This window comes from Cordyceps militaris (assembly GCF_000225605.1).
Source record: "Cordyceps militaris CM01 unplaced genomic scaffold CCM_S00001, whole genome shotgun sequence".
NCBI lineage: Eukaryota > Fungi > Ascomycota > Sordariomycetes > Hypocreales > Cordycipitaceae > Cordyceps > Cordyceps militaris.
In genome coordinates, this window is record NW_006271969.1 from 3425031 (window position 1) to 3440489 (window position 15459).

The 15459-nt window shown below is 55.7% G+C and overlaps 5 protein-coding genes across 5 annotated transcripts; 3 read left to right on the forward strand and 2 right to left on the reverse strand.

Annotated features, from left to right (window-relative positions):
* Positions 1–4517: 4517 nt before the first annotated feature.
* CCM_01107 (uncharacterized protein) lies at positions 4518–5058 on the forward strand (the record flags this gene model as incomplete). The annotated part of the gene is made up of 3 exons (XM_006666265.1): positions 4518–4700; positions 4888–4975; positions 5015–5058. 3 exons carry the CDS (start codon positions 4518–4520, stop codon positions 5056–5058), a joined length of 315 nt encoding a protein of 104 aa, XP_006666328.1.
* Positions 5059–5224: 166 nt separating this feature from the next.
* CCM_01108 (pre-mRNA splicing factor) lies at positions 5225–7029 on the reverse strand (the record flags this gene model as incomplete). Its single annotated transcript, XM_006666266.1, has 2 exons — positions 5225–6727; positions 6775–7029. 2 exons carry the CDS (start codon positions 7027–7029, stop codon positions 5225–5227), a joined length of 1758 nt encoding a protein of 585 aa, XP_006666329.1.
* A 233-nt stretch (positions 7030–7262) lies between these two features.
* Positions 7263–9311, forward strand: CCM_01109 (cell cycle control protein (Cwf4), putative; the record flags this gene model as incomplete). The annotated part of the gene is made up of 1 exon (XM_006666267.1): positions 7263–9311. The coding sequence occupies one exon, from the start codon at positions 7263–7265 to the stop codon at positions 9309–9311; it is 2049 nt and encodes a 682-aa protein (XP_006666330.1).
* Positions 9312–10113: 802 nt separating this feature from the next.
* CCM_01110 (uncharacterized protein) lies at positions 10114–12264 on the reverse strand (the record flags this gene model as incomplete). Its single annotated transcript, XM_006666268.1, has 2 exons — positions 10114–10544; positions 10575–12264. 2 exons carry the CDS (start codon positions 12262–12264, stop codon positions 10114–10116), a joined length of 2121 nt encoding a protein of 706 aa, XP_006666331.1.
* Positions 12265–14147: 1883 nt separating this feature from the next.
* On the forward strand, positions 14148–14765 carry CCM_01111 (uncharacterized protein; the record flags this gene model as incomplete). The annotated part of the gene is made up of 2 exons (XM_006666269.1): positions 14148–14200; positions 14255–14765. The coding sequence occupies 2 exons, from the start codon at positions 14148–14150 to the stop codon at positions 14763–14765; spliced, it is 564 nt and encodes a 187-aa protein (XP_006666332.1).
* Between the last annotated feature and the right edge of the window lie 694 nt (positions 14766–15459).

Genomic DNA, 15459 nt, shown 5'->3' on the forward strand with positions numbered 1-15459 from the left:
TCCGCCACTCTGCCTGCCCAGTTTGTCGTTGCCCTTGTTCCCCCTCTTTTTGAAGGCCCTGCTCTCAACTGTTTCTCCGCACCTCTCAGTGCTTTCAGCAAATCATTAGAAAAAAAAAACGGTCTGGCTCTTGGCCGTCTCTCACCAACCACTTGTCCCTTGCGCAAACTCTTCACGCAGGTCTTTATACATGTACCCCCTCTTTTCTCTCTCCCCCCCATTACCCCCACGCCCCCGCTCCATTGGACCCTGAGACCCTAGTCCACTTTTTGACTGATGGGCAATACAAAATCTCGATCCCCAACTGGAATCGTCTCCATTTTGCCTCGTCGAAATCGGGTTTGTGTCGGTATGAACTTTTTTTTTTGTCCCCGTTCTACGCTGCCGACTGCTAGCAGGAATAGAAAAACAGCCCATAAGCAGACTTTCTCAATCGGTTCGTTATCTCGGGCGGTTACTATCTCCCCACGACCCTTAAAAAAAAAACGAGGTTCGTTTCCGGTCTTTTCTTGTTCCCGTGCCATCCCCCCCCCCCGTCAGGTCGGTGTACATACACCCACCCTCGCCGGAGGCAACATTCCGCCTCTGCTGCACAAGCCGTGACGTCAGGGTTTTTTTCTGGTACCGCCGTGGCGCAACAGCAATCTATTTCCTGCTGATCATGTTCTGAACCAGGAAGTTGACACTTTCGAGTTTGCAAAAAAAAAAAAAAAAAATTGTTTCACGGGCGCAAATGCAGTTTTCTGCCGTCCCGCCCCCCCCGCGCAGTGCGACAGGAACTCAAGCGCATTGCGATGGCCCAGGAACATTTGATGTGCCACACACGGCTCGAGTCTAGACTGCCCAATGTCTACCTCGGCCACTTTTTGGCAACCAATCTAACTGTCGCGTTCCCTTTCCTTGATCGAGACCCTTGGGTCATGAAACATGACTGGGCTCGTCTTTTTTTCATAATACATATGCATGAAAAAAAATTGGCATTCTCAATTTCAACTTGCTCACCCCCCGGAGTGGCTGTTCCGGAAGCGCTAGCTGACAAGCCCATTCTTGTGCTCCAAACCCTCTTTTTCCGTGCGTATCAAGTAAAAAGTATACGCCCCTAGCTCGCCTTGAAACTGCCCCAACTCGCAGCCGGACTGAAGAATAGAATTTGCGTGTTTTCCATGGATTTTCCGGAAGCAATGGGGCCAAGGAAAATAGCACCATCCTGTTATCCGGAACTGTTGATAGCTCCGGTTAAAGTATCACCCAGTAACCAGAACCGGCTCTACACTAGGTAGTTCCCTTGCTAGGGCCGACTCTATCACCAACCGTGCCACACTACCGGCCAACCTGTGGTTTTTAGTGTATGGATGGCGTCTCGCTTGCGGAATAAAAGTGCTCGCCGACCAAGGACTGATACAAGCAGTTTCTAGACGAGATTTGCATTAACGATTTACAAGTTCCGTGAAAAAGGGTCCCCCCGGGCTGCACCAGGGGTCTTTTATCGCCTCGTTAGTGCAACGTGGTTGGGGCTGAGCACGCAAACAAAACGTTGCAACTAGTTAGAATCAGCAGCCAATGATGGCAAGTCGACAGTGTTTGCCGTCTCTTGCTGCTCTTCTCATTGGTGTCTCCCACCCAACCTGCATGAGGCGGGCGAGCAAGCGGACGCTTTGTTGCACCAGGGTGGTGTCTCGATGGACTCGGTGATTGGCTCAGGCAACGCCACCATGCCAATACTGACGGGTACATTGGAGTCTGGCACAAATCGAGGCGAAACAAAAAAAACATGGGATTCTCAACTTTGCCATCTTGGCAATGACGAATTTTGTGGACGGATTCAGCTTGGGTACAACCGGGCCAATCACACCAAGGCCTAGATTGTTCTACGCCTGTTCTGGTCAGTCCACCTAGTTTTTTTCGGTATCTGTTGAGATTTAGTATTTTTGAGATTTTCCCATCTTGTTTCCGTCAACGCCTCTAGTTATTTTTTTCGGAACAGATCCTGCAGTCAGGGTTCAGGCAGCGATAGTACCGCTTACTGACTCGGCAACTGACCAGAGAGGTCCGAGGGGTCCAGCTCATTACAGTATCCATCGCCCGAGGGGGGGGGGACTTGGCTGCAAAGCCCAGTGCACAGCCGCCTTGCCAGACGTTTTTGGCCAGCCTTGCCTGAACTGCCGGCACTTGGCCGGCGCACTTGGCACCCTGCTCCCCCTGGAGGGGGGGGGGATTGGCAGACAGCTATTGCCAGCGAGGCTGGTGGAAATAAGTCGTGACGACATGTTGTTGGCGAGACGGAATAGGGAGCCAAGTTCATGCCGTCATGCTTCAATATATCGATGCGCTGCGTGGGTGCTGTGGCGGCAATACGGATATGGACCGTCCGTGGCCACGGAAGACGCCTGGGTAGCCATGACGCCAAGGTCCCTGGATTCGGGGCTGCGGGGGAACCTGCGTAGCACACACCTCCCCCCTCCCCGCCTGAAAGAGGACTTTTCGGAGCCCTGCAAGTCAGCAGAAGAACCCTGAAGGGCCCCGAATGTCCACTGTGGCGTGCGGCGTGCCGGGTCAAGAAAGTCTTGTTATAATTTGTTTGTTAGGTTAGGGTTTGGGCGCCCAATAGTCTGGCCGTGCTGCCCAGCCCGAGGCATCCGGACGATCCGGGTGAAGAAAGGGAGAGAGAGAGGGACAAGAGAAAAAGTCGCATTACCAGTAGATTAATAAGAGAATGACAAGGGTCAAGGTACATCCATGATGAGAGTTGTTTCAATGACAGGTTGCTGACTTGTTCACTAGTATATCATCAGATGATGCTTGTTCTTGGTGGCGCCCCTTGGGTGTCGAGAAATAGCCAGAGTAGTGAGGCACCTTTACAAAGCAAGCGGATGGATAGAGTGTGGTATCAACCGATTACCATGATAGCAATGTAACTTTGACACATGCGTTCACCCAGGCTCAGCGGCAATAGAAAAAGATGGGCATTCCGTCAAAATTCGGTCACAGAAGCTGACCCAACCGATGTGGGATTGTTCAAAGAAGCGCCGGACCACTTTTTTATTCTTTTCTTTTTCCCACTAATAAAAAGCAACAGCATCTCGATGCACCAGGACAAACACCCCGATGTTTGATGCAAAAAGCTCCGATGTTATCTGTAAAGAAAGCAGGGTGTTGAACGTGCAGCGCGCCACGGGGACCAGCCAAGCCCACTCGATAACTAATCAAACAATCAGGGACTTTTTTTTTTTTTTTTGGCTTGGCTTGGCTTCCTGATAGTACAGTTATACCGGCTTTTGGCTTCTCCGAGCATGTTTTGCATTAATACTTGGTAAACATACCAGTTGGCTGACATGGACGCCGAGCCTCGGATTACACCAATGTGTTAATGGGACTTTGAATTTGCCAGGACCAACAGCAACAAGGGGTCTGACTGAACTCTAAAGGGAGCTCAGGTCCCCTACAGAAACTCAATTCTGCTGACTGCAAGCAGCCGACCCTTTTCAACTGAAAGGAAAGGAACAGGAAAAAAAGGTTGTGGCTGCCACAACCTCCACCAGCCTCAGTCCCCCCCCCCCGGAATGTGGCAAGAACCGGGTCGGCTGTTCAGATCGGGAGTTTTGCTGGTGGATCGGAAAATCAGCACACATCAACTTATTCCCCCGGGTACCTCTTGCGCCACAGCGCGGCGAATTGGCCGCCCGCCCGGCTATCCAGAACTGGATACCAAAACCCGCTGTACACAGGTATTTAGGTCGATATACTGATAAACTAGGTTTATGCAACGGACAACGGACCCATCAGGCACTGGGCGTTCAGAAAAATAAAATAAAATGAAAATCTCATAATCTCGATGCCTTCCCCGTCACCTTCAACCGCTTACACGACGCCCTCCCACGCTTGTTGTGCTTGGGGCAAGATGGTGGCCAGCTGCACGTTTCTTCCGGATGATACCTCACGCCCCCCGTTAGTTACCTTTCGTTTTTCCCTTCTTCTTCTTCTTACAACGCTTCTTCATAGCCGGCGCCAACGGGGAACCAGGGCCGCTTGTCATACTACATTCTCCTACGTCATAGACCCTCCAACGACAAATCACCCAAAGTTGGCTTTTGCGTCCCAGCAAACGGGGCACGATGCATCTATCTATCTGGCCTCATCTCCTCCCATCGGGTCGCCTCTGCTGCTTGGTAGATGTGAATGCGTGTCTCTGATGAAGAAGAAGAGATTCACACCGTCATCTTTCACTCGTAGCAGAACCCGATATGTAGAAGCACGCGCGCTGTCTCAACTCAGCAACCTTGTGTGAATCGGCGATGTTGGTCGTTGGCGCGTCTCAGCACTCCACGTGCTCCGCTCGTAAGCAGCCCTGTTTACGTTTTACAATACCCCGAATACCCCGTCAAGAAAGAATAAAGGAAAAAGTCTCCGGTCGGAATTACACACCCTCCTCTTTAAGCCGCTGCCCGAGTAAAACCCCGGCGTCACTGGATAATCCTGGGCAACAAACGGTATGTATGCCGTGCTACCCTGCGCCAACCATGGATCGTCCATGCGGGACCAACGCACGCCTGCTTGTCGATGATGTAGCGGTGGCTTCAAGCAACTCCACATGGAATAAGACATGCCTTGCTTTTGTCAATATTCGACGGGACTACCTGTCCGCAAAGGAAGCATGCCCGTTATTGATCGTGTGGCTGGTGCTTGTCCAGGTCTCACAGTTTGTACGAGCCACACACCCACGCACACGCTGCCAATGCCATACAAACTCTGTATTCGTTCAGCCTGTACAACGCGGTGCTTGTCTCGTAACCCTCTCGCCCCTGTGCCCCGCGAACCCCCTTTCCACTCGCTTCTACAATCCCATGCCAATGCATATGGCATTGTTAAACGAACCATCGGGTTGTACAGGATGTATATACACACGTGGCGCCGAAATATGTTACGCACACTGCGGACGTCGGTCTGCTTGCCATCGCCACTGCGTTCAAGTCGCTGTGTATGTAGAGCACATCCCAATAATCACAATAACCGGCAGGCGAGAAGATGCGCCGCATAATATGGCAAGAATTCGAGGTATAATTGTAGATTACATGCCTGTCCGGCGCATCATGATATAGCCCATGGCACGGACGACGCTTTCTCCGGCAAACGCCATTCGCCAAAACCCAGAGAAAAAAATCGATAAATATTCATCGCCACCTACACCACCCTTCTCCCTTGTAGATTGTCAAATGCCATCACTTGCTCACTTCTTTGGTGGCGGTCCCATGCTCCCGCCACCGGTATTCTGCCTCTTGGACGCCGGTAGCGCCGGAATCTTGAACCCGTTGGACGATCCCGCGCCGCCAGTGCCGTTAAGCTGCGTAAACGTGCCGCCCTGGAACCAGCGGTCCTCTTCCGCCTTGCGCTTTTTGCTCAGCTCCGCCTGCATCTTGGGTGCCACCAGCTCGAGACCCTGCACGGGCGTAAACGCCAGCGATGACGCCGTGCCCGCGCCGGGACCGCCGCCAATGGTGCTGCCCACGCCCGACGTCCGCAAGCCCTTGCCGCGCAGATCCATGCCGCTGGAATGCCCGAAGCCGCCGATGGACGACGCCGCGCCGCCCCCGACGCTACTCGCCGCGCCCCAGCCCTTGTTCTTGGCGCTCAGCTTGGCCCGCGTCCGCTGGTCGACCTGCATTCCGCGGATGCGCCCGTCGTTGGCCTGCCCAATCATCCCGAGCCCGACGGTGCCTGAGCCCGTGCCGAAGCCCACCTCAAGCTCCTCCTTGCCAAACGCCATGCGGTTTTGCGCCTGTCGCATCTCCGTCATGGCGAGCGCCTCCTTGGCTTTGCGCGCCCGGCGTCCACCGCGTTTCCGCGAGGGCTTGTCGTCGGGGACGGGTAGAGCGCGCCCGCCCTTGTTGGGCGGTGGTTCTGTAAGCTTCTCCAGGCGCTCTAGACATTGCGACTTGAGGTTGTCACCTGTAGATCCGTCAGCGCTCGAGTGGATGCGGTCCACGCGCGCAGCTAGGATGAGCTTCGCCGCGACAATGCGCATGGCTTGCTTTTTCAGATCGTTGGGGATGCCGCGAATAATCTCCGAGTTGTAGAGGAACCCTTGTTGTCGCACACCAATATTGGTCGCCAGACCAGCCTGGCGCTTTTTGGACCCCCATGACGGTAGGTTGCAGGCCGGCGTCTTTGATAGGCCCGTCAACCCGCCAGCAGCGTTGAGGAGTTGCGCCGCAGTAAGCGACCCGATGAGTGCAGTCAGGTTCGGCGCAAAAATATTCATGCGAGACTGTACGTATTCCGTCAAGCTCGTTTTGGCCGCATGAAGCTCGATCATCAGGTCGCACGCCTGGAATACTCGCGCAAGCTCTTCTGGCGCCAGGTTCTCCCCCTTGGATGTTGTAGCCTCGATAGTGACAATCATAAGTGACGGTCCATCCAACACGGCTTTGAGACCCACGCCGAGCGGGTTATCCGTCGACATCTGCAGCGCTTTGATACTTTCTGTATCCATAGGGCAGTTGCCGATGATTGAAACAACCTTGGCGTATTGCAGTGGCGTTGTAATGAGTCGCTCGAGTTCGGGGAAGCGCGTCGAGTAGTGGTCGCGGATAAACTTGTGCACCAGGTTGACCTCGCCGTCAATCTGCGTAGATAGGCTGTTTGACTGCGTTAACAGGTTGTACTCAGGATGATCTTCGATGTTTCCGACATTCGCTTGTGTGGCGGGTTGCGATTGGTAATGTTTAATTTTCTACATTTGTCAGTACAAGCAACAACGAAGATCGAGGGAGGGCCTACCTCTAGGATTGGATCCAAAGTAGCCATCAGACTGGCTACGCTGCGGACATCCTTGACAGTACCCAGCTGCATCTTTTCGATTTTGGCCTTGGACGCTGCTTCATCATCCGAGTCGTCCTCTGCCTTGACGTGGGCCTCGCCACCATCTACCTCCATGGCGTCGCCGTTTGTTGTTTCGAGGCCATTTTCCAGCTCCTCAGCCTCGTCGCCTGAGCTGCCAAAGTCGTTGAGTAATTCGTCCGCGACTGTAGACATGGTTGCGATTGTAATTTTTGAACTGCTGACAATGCGCGTCACGATGTAGAGTTGAAATTGGAAGTTGGAGGGCGCTAGTAATTATTTTGGCTGCTAGCCGCAGCTGCCTAGGGGTGGCCCGTGCACGATAAATCTTATCGCGCCAGCCAAATTTCAACTACGCCGAACCCAACCACGAGCCTTTGTCCATCGACATCTATTCGAACAACCACATCCATTCCCACGAGCCGCCAATGGAGTCGACACGCGGGCCCCCTCGGGTCAAGAACAAGGGCGCCGCGCCGGTGCAAATCTCGGCCGAGCAGCTGCTGCGCGAGGCCGTCGACCGGCAAGAGGGCGGGATCCAGGCGCCGCAGCAACGCTTCTCGGATCTGGAAGAGCTGCACGAGTACCAGGGCCGCAAACGCAAAGAGTTTGAGGACTATGTACGGCGCAACCGCATCAGCCTGCGCAACTGGACGCAGTACGCGGCGTGGGAGCTGGAGCAAAAGGAGTATGCGCGGGCGCGGTCCGTCTTTGAGCGCGCCCTCGACGTGCACCCCAACTCGGTGCAGCTATGGGTGCGCTATATCGAGGCCGAGATGAAGACGCGCAACGTCAACCACGCCCGGAACCTGCTCGACCGCGCCGTCACCCGCCTGCCCCGCATCGACAAGCTGTGGTACAAGTACGTCTACATGGAGGAGATGCTGGGCAACATCCCCGGCACGCGCCAGATCTTTGACCGCTGGATGCAGTGGCAGCCAGACGAGGCGGCCTGGAGCTCGTACATTAAGCTCGAGAAGCGCTATGGCGAGTTTGAGCGGGCGCGCGACATCTTTGGCATGTTTACGCAGATTCACCCGGAGCCGCGCAACTGGATCAAGTGGGCCAAGTTTGAGGAGGAGTTTGGCACGAGCGACCTGGTGCGGGACGTGTTTGGCCGGGCCGTCGAGGCGCTGGGCGACGAGCTCGCCGACGAGAAGCTCTTCATCGCCTACGCGCGCTTCGAGTCCAAGCTCAAGGAGTACGAGCGCGCGCGCGCGATTTACAAGTACGCCCTCGACCGGCTGCCGCGGTCGCGGTCGGCGGCGCTGCACAAGAACTACACGACGTTTGAGAAGCAGTTTGGCGACCAGGACGGCGTCGAGGACGTGGTGCTGAGCAAGCGCCGGGTGCTCTACGAGGAGCTGCTGCGGGAGAACCCCAAAAACTACGACACCTGGTTCGACTACGCGGCGCTCGAGGAGACGTCGCGCGACGCCGACCGCGTGCGCGACGTGTACGAGCGCGCCGTCGCGCAGGTGCCGCCGACGCACGAGAAGCGGCACTGGCGGCGCTACATTTACCTCTGGATCTTCTACGCGCTCTGGGAGGAGCGCGAGGGCCTGGACGCGGGGCGCGCGCGCCAAATCTACACGACGTGCCTCGGCCTGCTCCCGCACAAGAAATTCACCTTTGCCAAGGTCTGGCTGCTGGCGGCGCAGTTTGAGATTCGGCAGGGCCAGCTGACGGCGGCGCGCAAGCTGCTCGGCCGCGCGCTCGGCACGTGCCCCAAGGACCGGCTCTTTGTCGGCTACGTCGACCTCGAGCGGCGGCTGTACGAGTTTGCGCGCTGCCGCACGCTCTACGCCAAGCACGTCGAGTACAACCCGGCCAACTGCACGACGTGGATCCGCTTCGCCGAGCTCGAGTGCGCGCTGGAAGACACGGACCGCGCGCGCGCCATCTTTGAGCTCGCCGTCGCCCAGGACCCGCTCGACATGCCCGAGCTGCTCTGGAAGGCGTACATTGACTTTGAGGAGGGCGAGGGCGAGTACGAGCGCGCGCGCGCGCTCTACGAGCGCCTCCTCGACAAGACGGACCACGTCAAGGTGTGGATCAGCTACGCGCATTTCGAGGTCAACATCCCCGAAGGCGACGGCGACGACGAGGAAGCAGAGGAGGACGAGGAACAGCCAATCAGCGACGAGGCCAAGGCGCGCACGAGGGCCGTGTTTGCCCGCGCGCACAAGCGCATGCGCGACAACGACCTCAAGGAGGAGCGCGTCTCCCTGCTCAACGCCTGGCTCTCGTTTGAGCGCACCCACGGCGCGCCCGCCGACGTGGACAAGATCCAGGCGCAGATGCCCCGCCGCGTCAAGCGCCGCCGGCGCGTCGAGGGGGCCGCCGCCGCCGAAGAGGACGCCTACGAGGAGTACGTCGACTACGTCTTCCCCGCCGACGACAAGCAGGCCGGCAACCTGTCCAACATGCTGGCCATGGCCAAGAGCTGGAAGCAGACGGGCGGCAGCCTGTCGTGATTTGGTGGCGGAAAGCGGGCATTTTGGCGTTTTGCTGTATATTAGCCGGGTTGTATTTTTTGACAACAACAAATTTGTGCAGTGGGGAAAATTAATATGGCTTGTATTATTATATAATTGCATTTGACCCGATTGTGAAAACAGGGTACTTGGCCGCCTTGCCGCCCAAGACGGGTGACCCCTGGCCATCTCGGCCGGTTGGGCTCGATCCATTCAAATGGTGATGTCATTTTCGCACTACAGCTGCAAGCCATGCCGAGTTGCCGTCCCACCTCATTATTTGAAAGTCGGTGGGCATTTTCTATTGATAATATACACGATTATACATCTCACCATCAGTACTACAACTACTCAAAATTTACATGGTTAAATTATCATTCAGGTATCTGTCTCTAGCGATAGCACTCATTCAATCATTCAGCCAAAATTCATGCCGTGTGAGATCTTGGCCTCGTCACAATTCTATTGCATCATTTCCATCCATATCCTCCTCGGGTAGCCGGCACCGTCCTGCAGCAAAACCTTGTCACACTCCATATCCCTACAACGCCGCTCTTCTCGCTTTGGCGTCGTGGGCGCCCCGTTGGTCCTGTGCTGGACGGTTCCACCTAGTATCGACGATTGTCTATCACGTCACGTATTAGCATCAATTTCGGGATAGTTTCAAATGGAAAAAGTGTTTTTGGTGCAACGCTAAATCATGCCGGCGCCACAAATCTCAAGCCAATAGATTCTTCCGCTGGAAAGCTGTATTCAGGAAAAGCAAGCCGCAAGCTGTCAAGCGGCCACGGCTGCCCACCGATTATGGTTCACGGTGCCGCAGGGGAGGAGCCGCAGGGTGCCGAGTGAAATACCCGTCGTCGTAGCGAGGAATGCCATCTTGCCAGTCAACCAAAGTTTGCTTTCGTGGCGCCGGGAGACTGCCAGATCGACGACGTGGTCCCAGCTCTTGTCGTTTACGACGCCGCTCTCGCTTCTCGTGACGAAGGGCTCTTTCTTCCTGGAAAGTTTTACACTCGTGCTGCAACTCTTTGGCTTCCTTGACACCGTTGAAGACGCTTTTGATTCCCATCGCAGCAATGCCCACGGCCGTGGCATCCTTGATGATGGCTTTCGTCTTGAGTTTTTTGGCATCGACCTGGGACAGATGACCATCCTTGACAGCCTTTTGCCTTGCTTTACGCTTTTCCAGGCTTTCGAAAATCTCGTGCGCAGCATGGATGGTGGCGACACCTGCAAGACCCGTAGTGATCAATTGCTTACCTCTCATTTTCTTTGCTCGTTTCTTGTCATCGTCCGAGTCTCCCAGGTCCGAATCAGACCCGTAGTCGGAGCGTCCCCCACGGCGATGGCTTCGCGAAGCCGACCGGTCTCGGCCGCCTTTGGGTGCGCGTGCGTAATCTCTGTCGTCTCTGTCGCTTCTGGCACCCCTGTCACCTCTGTCGCCCCTGTCATTTCTGCCATCTCTACTGTCCCTGCCATCTCTGTCATCGTAGTCGTCAGAGTGGCGCCGAGATCGGTGGCGGTGCCCATCGTCAAAATCGTCCTGGTCTCGTCGATGGTAGTCGTCAGCAGCAGCAGCACCAGTACTACCAATTCCAAGCTTGGCAAGGCTGTTGCGGGCACGGTCGACGACGCTGCGGCTTCGGCTGCGCTGTCGGCGACGATCCGGAGATGGGTTTCTGGAATCGTAGGAATGATCACGTCGGCTGCGGCTGCGGCTGCCAGACCGCGAGCGATCAAGGATCTTCTTGGCACCAAAAGCACCGAGACCAGCGGTAGCGAGGGCAGCAAGACCGGTTCCGCCGCCACCACTGCCACTCTTGGAAGGAGCCCTAGATCGAGATCGGCTGCGGCCCGTCTTTTCGTCCTCCTCAATGTCTTTCTTGGAGCCGTTGATGAGACGATTGCCGACGAGACCACCAATGACAGACTCGGCAAGGCCAAATGTGCCCTTGTCACCGCCGTGGGCAGCATCCACAGTGGCTGCACCAGCCGCGGCCGTAAAGACGCGCTTGGCCTTTTCGCCTCTCCAACCACCAGGCTCCTTGGCGACACGGAAGGCCTCGGTGGCACCGGCGAGCAGAGATGCCATGGCAGCCTTTTGGATCTTGTTGCCTGCGCCACCCCGTTCTTTGGAGCCGGCGCGGGATCTAGTGGGGCTGCCGCGACGGGACTGCTTGTCATCACCACCACCACCGGTAAACTGCTTCACAGCGGCACCTAGGCCAGTAGCAGCTAGTGCGCTTTCGAGGAAGTTTTTGTTGGATTTCTTTTCTTTGCCGTCTTCTTCGTCCGAGTAGTACTCGTTGAGTTGGCCATCTCGGCCGCGGTGAAGAAGAAGATTGGCCTTTTGGTCCTTTTTGGCCTGCTGCTTGCTGTAGAACTCGGCGCCCTGGTATCCAGCAAGAGCGCCAAAGCCAGCAAGGGCTGCTGAGGAGAGGGGGTTTCGGTGAACATCGCTGCCGCCCTCTTTGGCCTCGTGACGATCGAATAGTTCTTTACCGCCGACAAGCAGAGCCGCACCAGCGACAGCTGCGATGATCTTTTCCTGCTTGGCCTTGGCCTTGTCCTTCTTGGAACGCTCTTCGTCGTGGTAACCGCGACTGCCGTTGCTGGGACCTCGATGATGACGACGATCGTAGTCTCGGTCTCGTTCGTAATCATATCGTGAATCGTAGCGCTCTGGTCCGGCATAGCCACGGGGGCGACCATAGTCGTCGTCCCAGGGACCAACTGAGCGGGCGCGGCGTATATCTCTGCCGGTTGGAGGTGGGAAGTCGCGACGAATCTCTTCGACGGAGACGTCGCTGTCTTGTCGAGGTACTAGATCGCGGGAATGCGTCTTGGCAAAGTCGCGGGGGTCGAGAAACCTGTCGCGGGCAGGTTCTCTACGTTCTTCGCGAACATATTGGCGGGGATAGTCCCGGTCATAGTGGTCGTAAGAGGCCATGGGCAGTGAAGGCCCTTGGTTAGGGATGTGGACTGGATGTGTTGATGTTGATGGATGAGGCGAGGTGGATTGCGCAAGTCGGAAAGTGGAAAAAACGAGGGAGATATGAGTTGAAGAAGGGGAATTGCTGGTGGAGAAAAGCCGGGCGTGGAGTGAGGCGAAGCGTCAGACAACTGCAACAAGGGTGGCGCGAGCTCAGCAAATGACGAAGTGTAGATGAGTGGGCTGCCTTGAGGCAGGGGTAGTGGGAGCCTGTGATGCAGCTAGTGCGTGCCTATAGGTACTTGTAGGGTCGAGTTACGGTGCTAGAAAAACGGAACGACTGGATTTCAGGTAGAAATTTGGTGAATAAAGCCTTTCGTTTGGGAAAAAGAAGTGGCAGGGAAGGCGGTAGCAGAGATTGGCGGGGCATCACGTTGAGGGCCTTGGACAATGAGGGGCAAGCATGATGTTATGTTCCAGTAGTACCTACCTATTTGTAGAGTGCCTGAGCAGGCGGCCAAGTAATTCGTACATGAGCCACAAGTACCTGTACCCTGGTCTTCCTTTTCGTTGGCTTTGAATAATTAACTAATAAAAAAATAAAAATAATAAGCCTATTATGACTCTCGATTATGCTATTGTCCGGCTCCAGTCTTTAAAGTGGTGCAACTGTTGAATTGTTTCTTGGTTGATCAGTTCCAGGCTGGACTCTCTGCCTGTAGTTACAGTGAGGACCACCTCTACAGCTGCCTTTGCTGCGCCACAAAAGCACAAGTACCTCGCCTTCTCCAGCCTGCAGCCAGGCATCCTCTGCTGCGCCAGAGGCAACAGTGCCGAGTAATGCGCCATACATGCTGCAGACTAAAACTTGGCCACCGGCGGCCCCGGGCTTGGGCACCGTTGTAACTGTACCGCCCATTTCAACCGCCGGGTCTATTTCCGCTAGGTACACAAGTCTCGCCAACAAGAAGAAAAGGCATCCACGCAAATGTGTTGAGCAAACCCACAAACCGCCCGGCAGAACGCCTTGCCCAGTCGCCCGTCACCAGCCCCACTGCGTCACACTTGATACCAACCCCTGCAAGTGTCTTTTGTCTTTTTGCCAATGATGTCACCTGGTGTCGTCCATCTCAACCGCCCACGTTCGTGGAATTGGTTGCCGGATTCCCAAGCCAGAACGTGATCAAAATGTCAAACTCCAAAACATGCTCTCAAATCCCATCCAAGCCAAAACTGCGACGACGAGCTCCCACAAGGCTCGTCCCGCCCCGGGACCCATAAACTACTCTATGCGGCCAAGACGAGCCAGCGACCAGCGAATGATGTCCACCACGGCTACTGACAGAGTATTGTCTTGGCCGTGGACGAGCCTTTCAGCCTGGGTTTTTTGTATTGCGAAATATGTACAGTCGGTGCACGTACATTGAATGCTGGACCCTTCATTACCCGGCCTTGACCGTCCTTGGCAACCCTCAGAAGCCGGTTGCCACATCCATAAATAAGGCATGACATCAGATAAAAGATCTTCGACCCCTCGCTGAAACATTCGCGGAATATTGTTACAAATCGTCGCTCACATATTATCATAAAAGGCAGGTTGCACCTTGTCCATCTCGTATTCAGGTTATCCAGGTTGACACTCTACTGTGCAAATACAGTGCGGAGACTCTGATCTCTGCAAAACCCATCGAATCGCACTGTCTCCCCCGCCATTTCGGCGGGGCGTCCAGATTTGGCAGGAGCGCAACTGTCGCCACAGCCAGCCTCCATCGCCAGAGCGCCGCGTAACCGTTTGCCAGCTTGTCTTAAAAACCTCCCCTGTGTCCTTTTCAGCTTGATCGTCTCATCATATCATCTCATTCTCAACAGCCTGCAAAAGCACATCCTCATACATAAACATCATGAAGCTTGCTCTCCTCTCACTCGCCGCTGTGGTCGGCGCTATCGCTCCTCGGTAGGTTGCCGTCTTACCGTCATGTAGACTCAGCTCACTCACACTTTCGAGCAGCGAACGCCCCCCGCAAAACACCAATCCTGTTCAGACTCCCGGCGCGCCGACGCCTACCAACACCCTCACCATTTTGCCCATCGTGTCCTTCACGCCCTTCCCGGACAGTAGCAGCACGGACAAGATCACCATCCCCATCCTCAGCAGCGATCCGACACACACGACGCACACCTTGTGGGGTTTCCCGAATCTCTATAGAATACACAATGTTAACAAATCTAGCCCTCCCACCTCGGAATCTTCGCCGTTGCCTACTTCCACTTCGTCAACCCCCGAGGGCTCGTCCTCCTCTAGCTCCAACCAGTCAACCAGCTCTGGAACCACTACCCACAACTCTACAACCTCGAGCGCCACTGGAACCGGAACTGGAACTGGAACAAGTGGTTCTACCTCGAGCTCCAGGACCAGCAGCTCGCCGTCCAGCTCGCCGTCCAACGCTGCTGCCGCTGTCGCAACGGCCAATATTATGGCTGGTATTGCTGCCATTGCGGGTCTCGTCATGGTTGCTTAAATGGCTTGAAGAATCTAATTGTGTAATGAAAATGATATGATAATATTTGACGTCGTAATTTGGGTAGCATATGAATTGAATCTCAGATTGTCCTGTTTGGCAGTTCTCGTGCGAGTCATCTCATTGCATTCAGCCCTACCTCATACTAAACGAACTCTGCAGCGGGTGTCGTTTACCCCTCCCATTTCACCACCAGCATCAACACACGACTCTGATCAAATGTCTTCAAGTACGCACCCAAACTGCCAGAAGCTCATCCAGCGCGTAGCAGATTTTCTATCCGAAGTTGAAAACCTGTAAGTGGGCGCGCATACCCACACCACAAGCCTCCCCCCCGCATCGTCTCGGCTAACCCCCGATCTGCGATGAAGCACGCCGGGCCGCGATCTCGAGGACCGGCTGAACCGCGCCTACCCCCCGGGCAACGCCCTGTACGACGACCTCGCGCGTCTGATCCGCTCCGGGCTCGACAACAACGAGGGCTGGGTGGCGACGGACGAGGTGCAGGGCGCGCGGTACCGGCGCTCGCGCATCAGCCCGCCCACGGCGGCGACGCGCTTCTGCAGCGTGACCGCCGTCTACATGGACCCTTCCGCCGGCGACGACGTCGTCCTGCGCGGCCAGTACCACCTGCACCCGTACGGCGAGATCAACTGCGTCGTGCCCATGGCCCCCGGCGCGCAGCTCAGGGGCA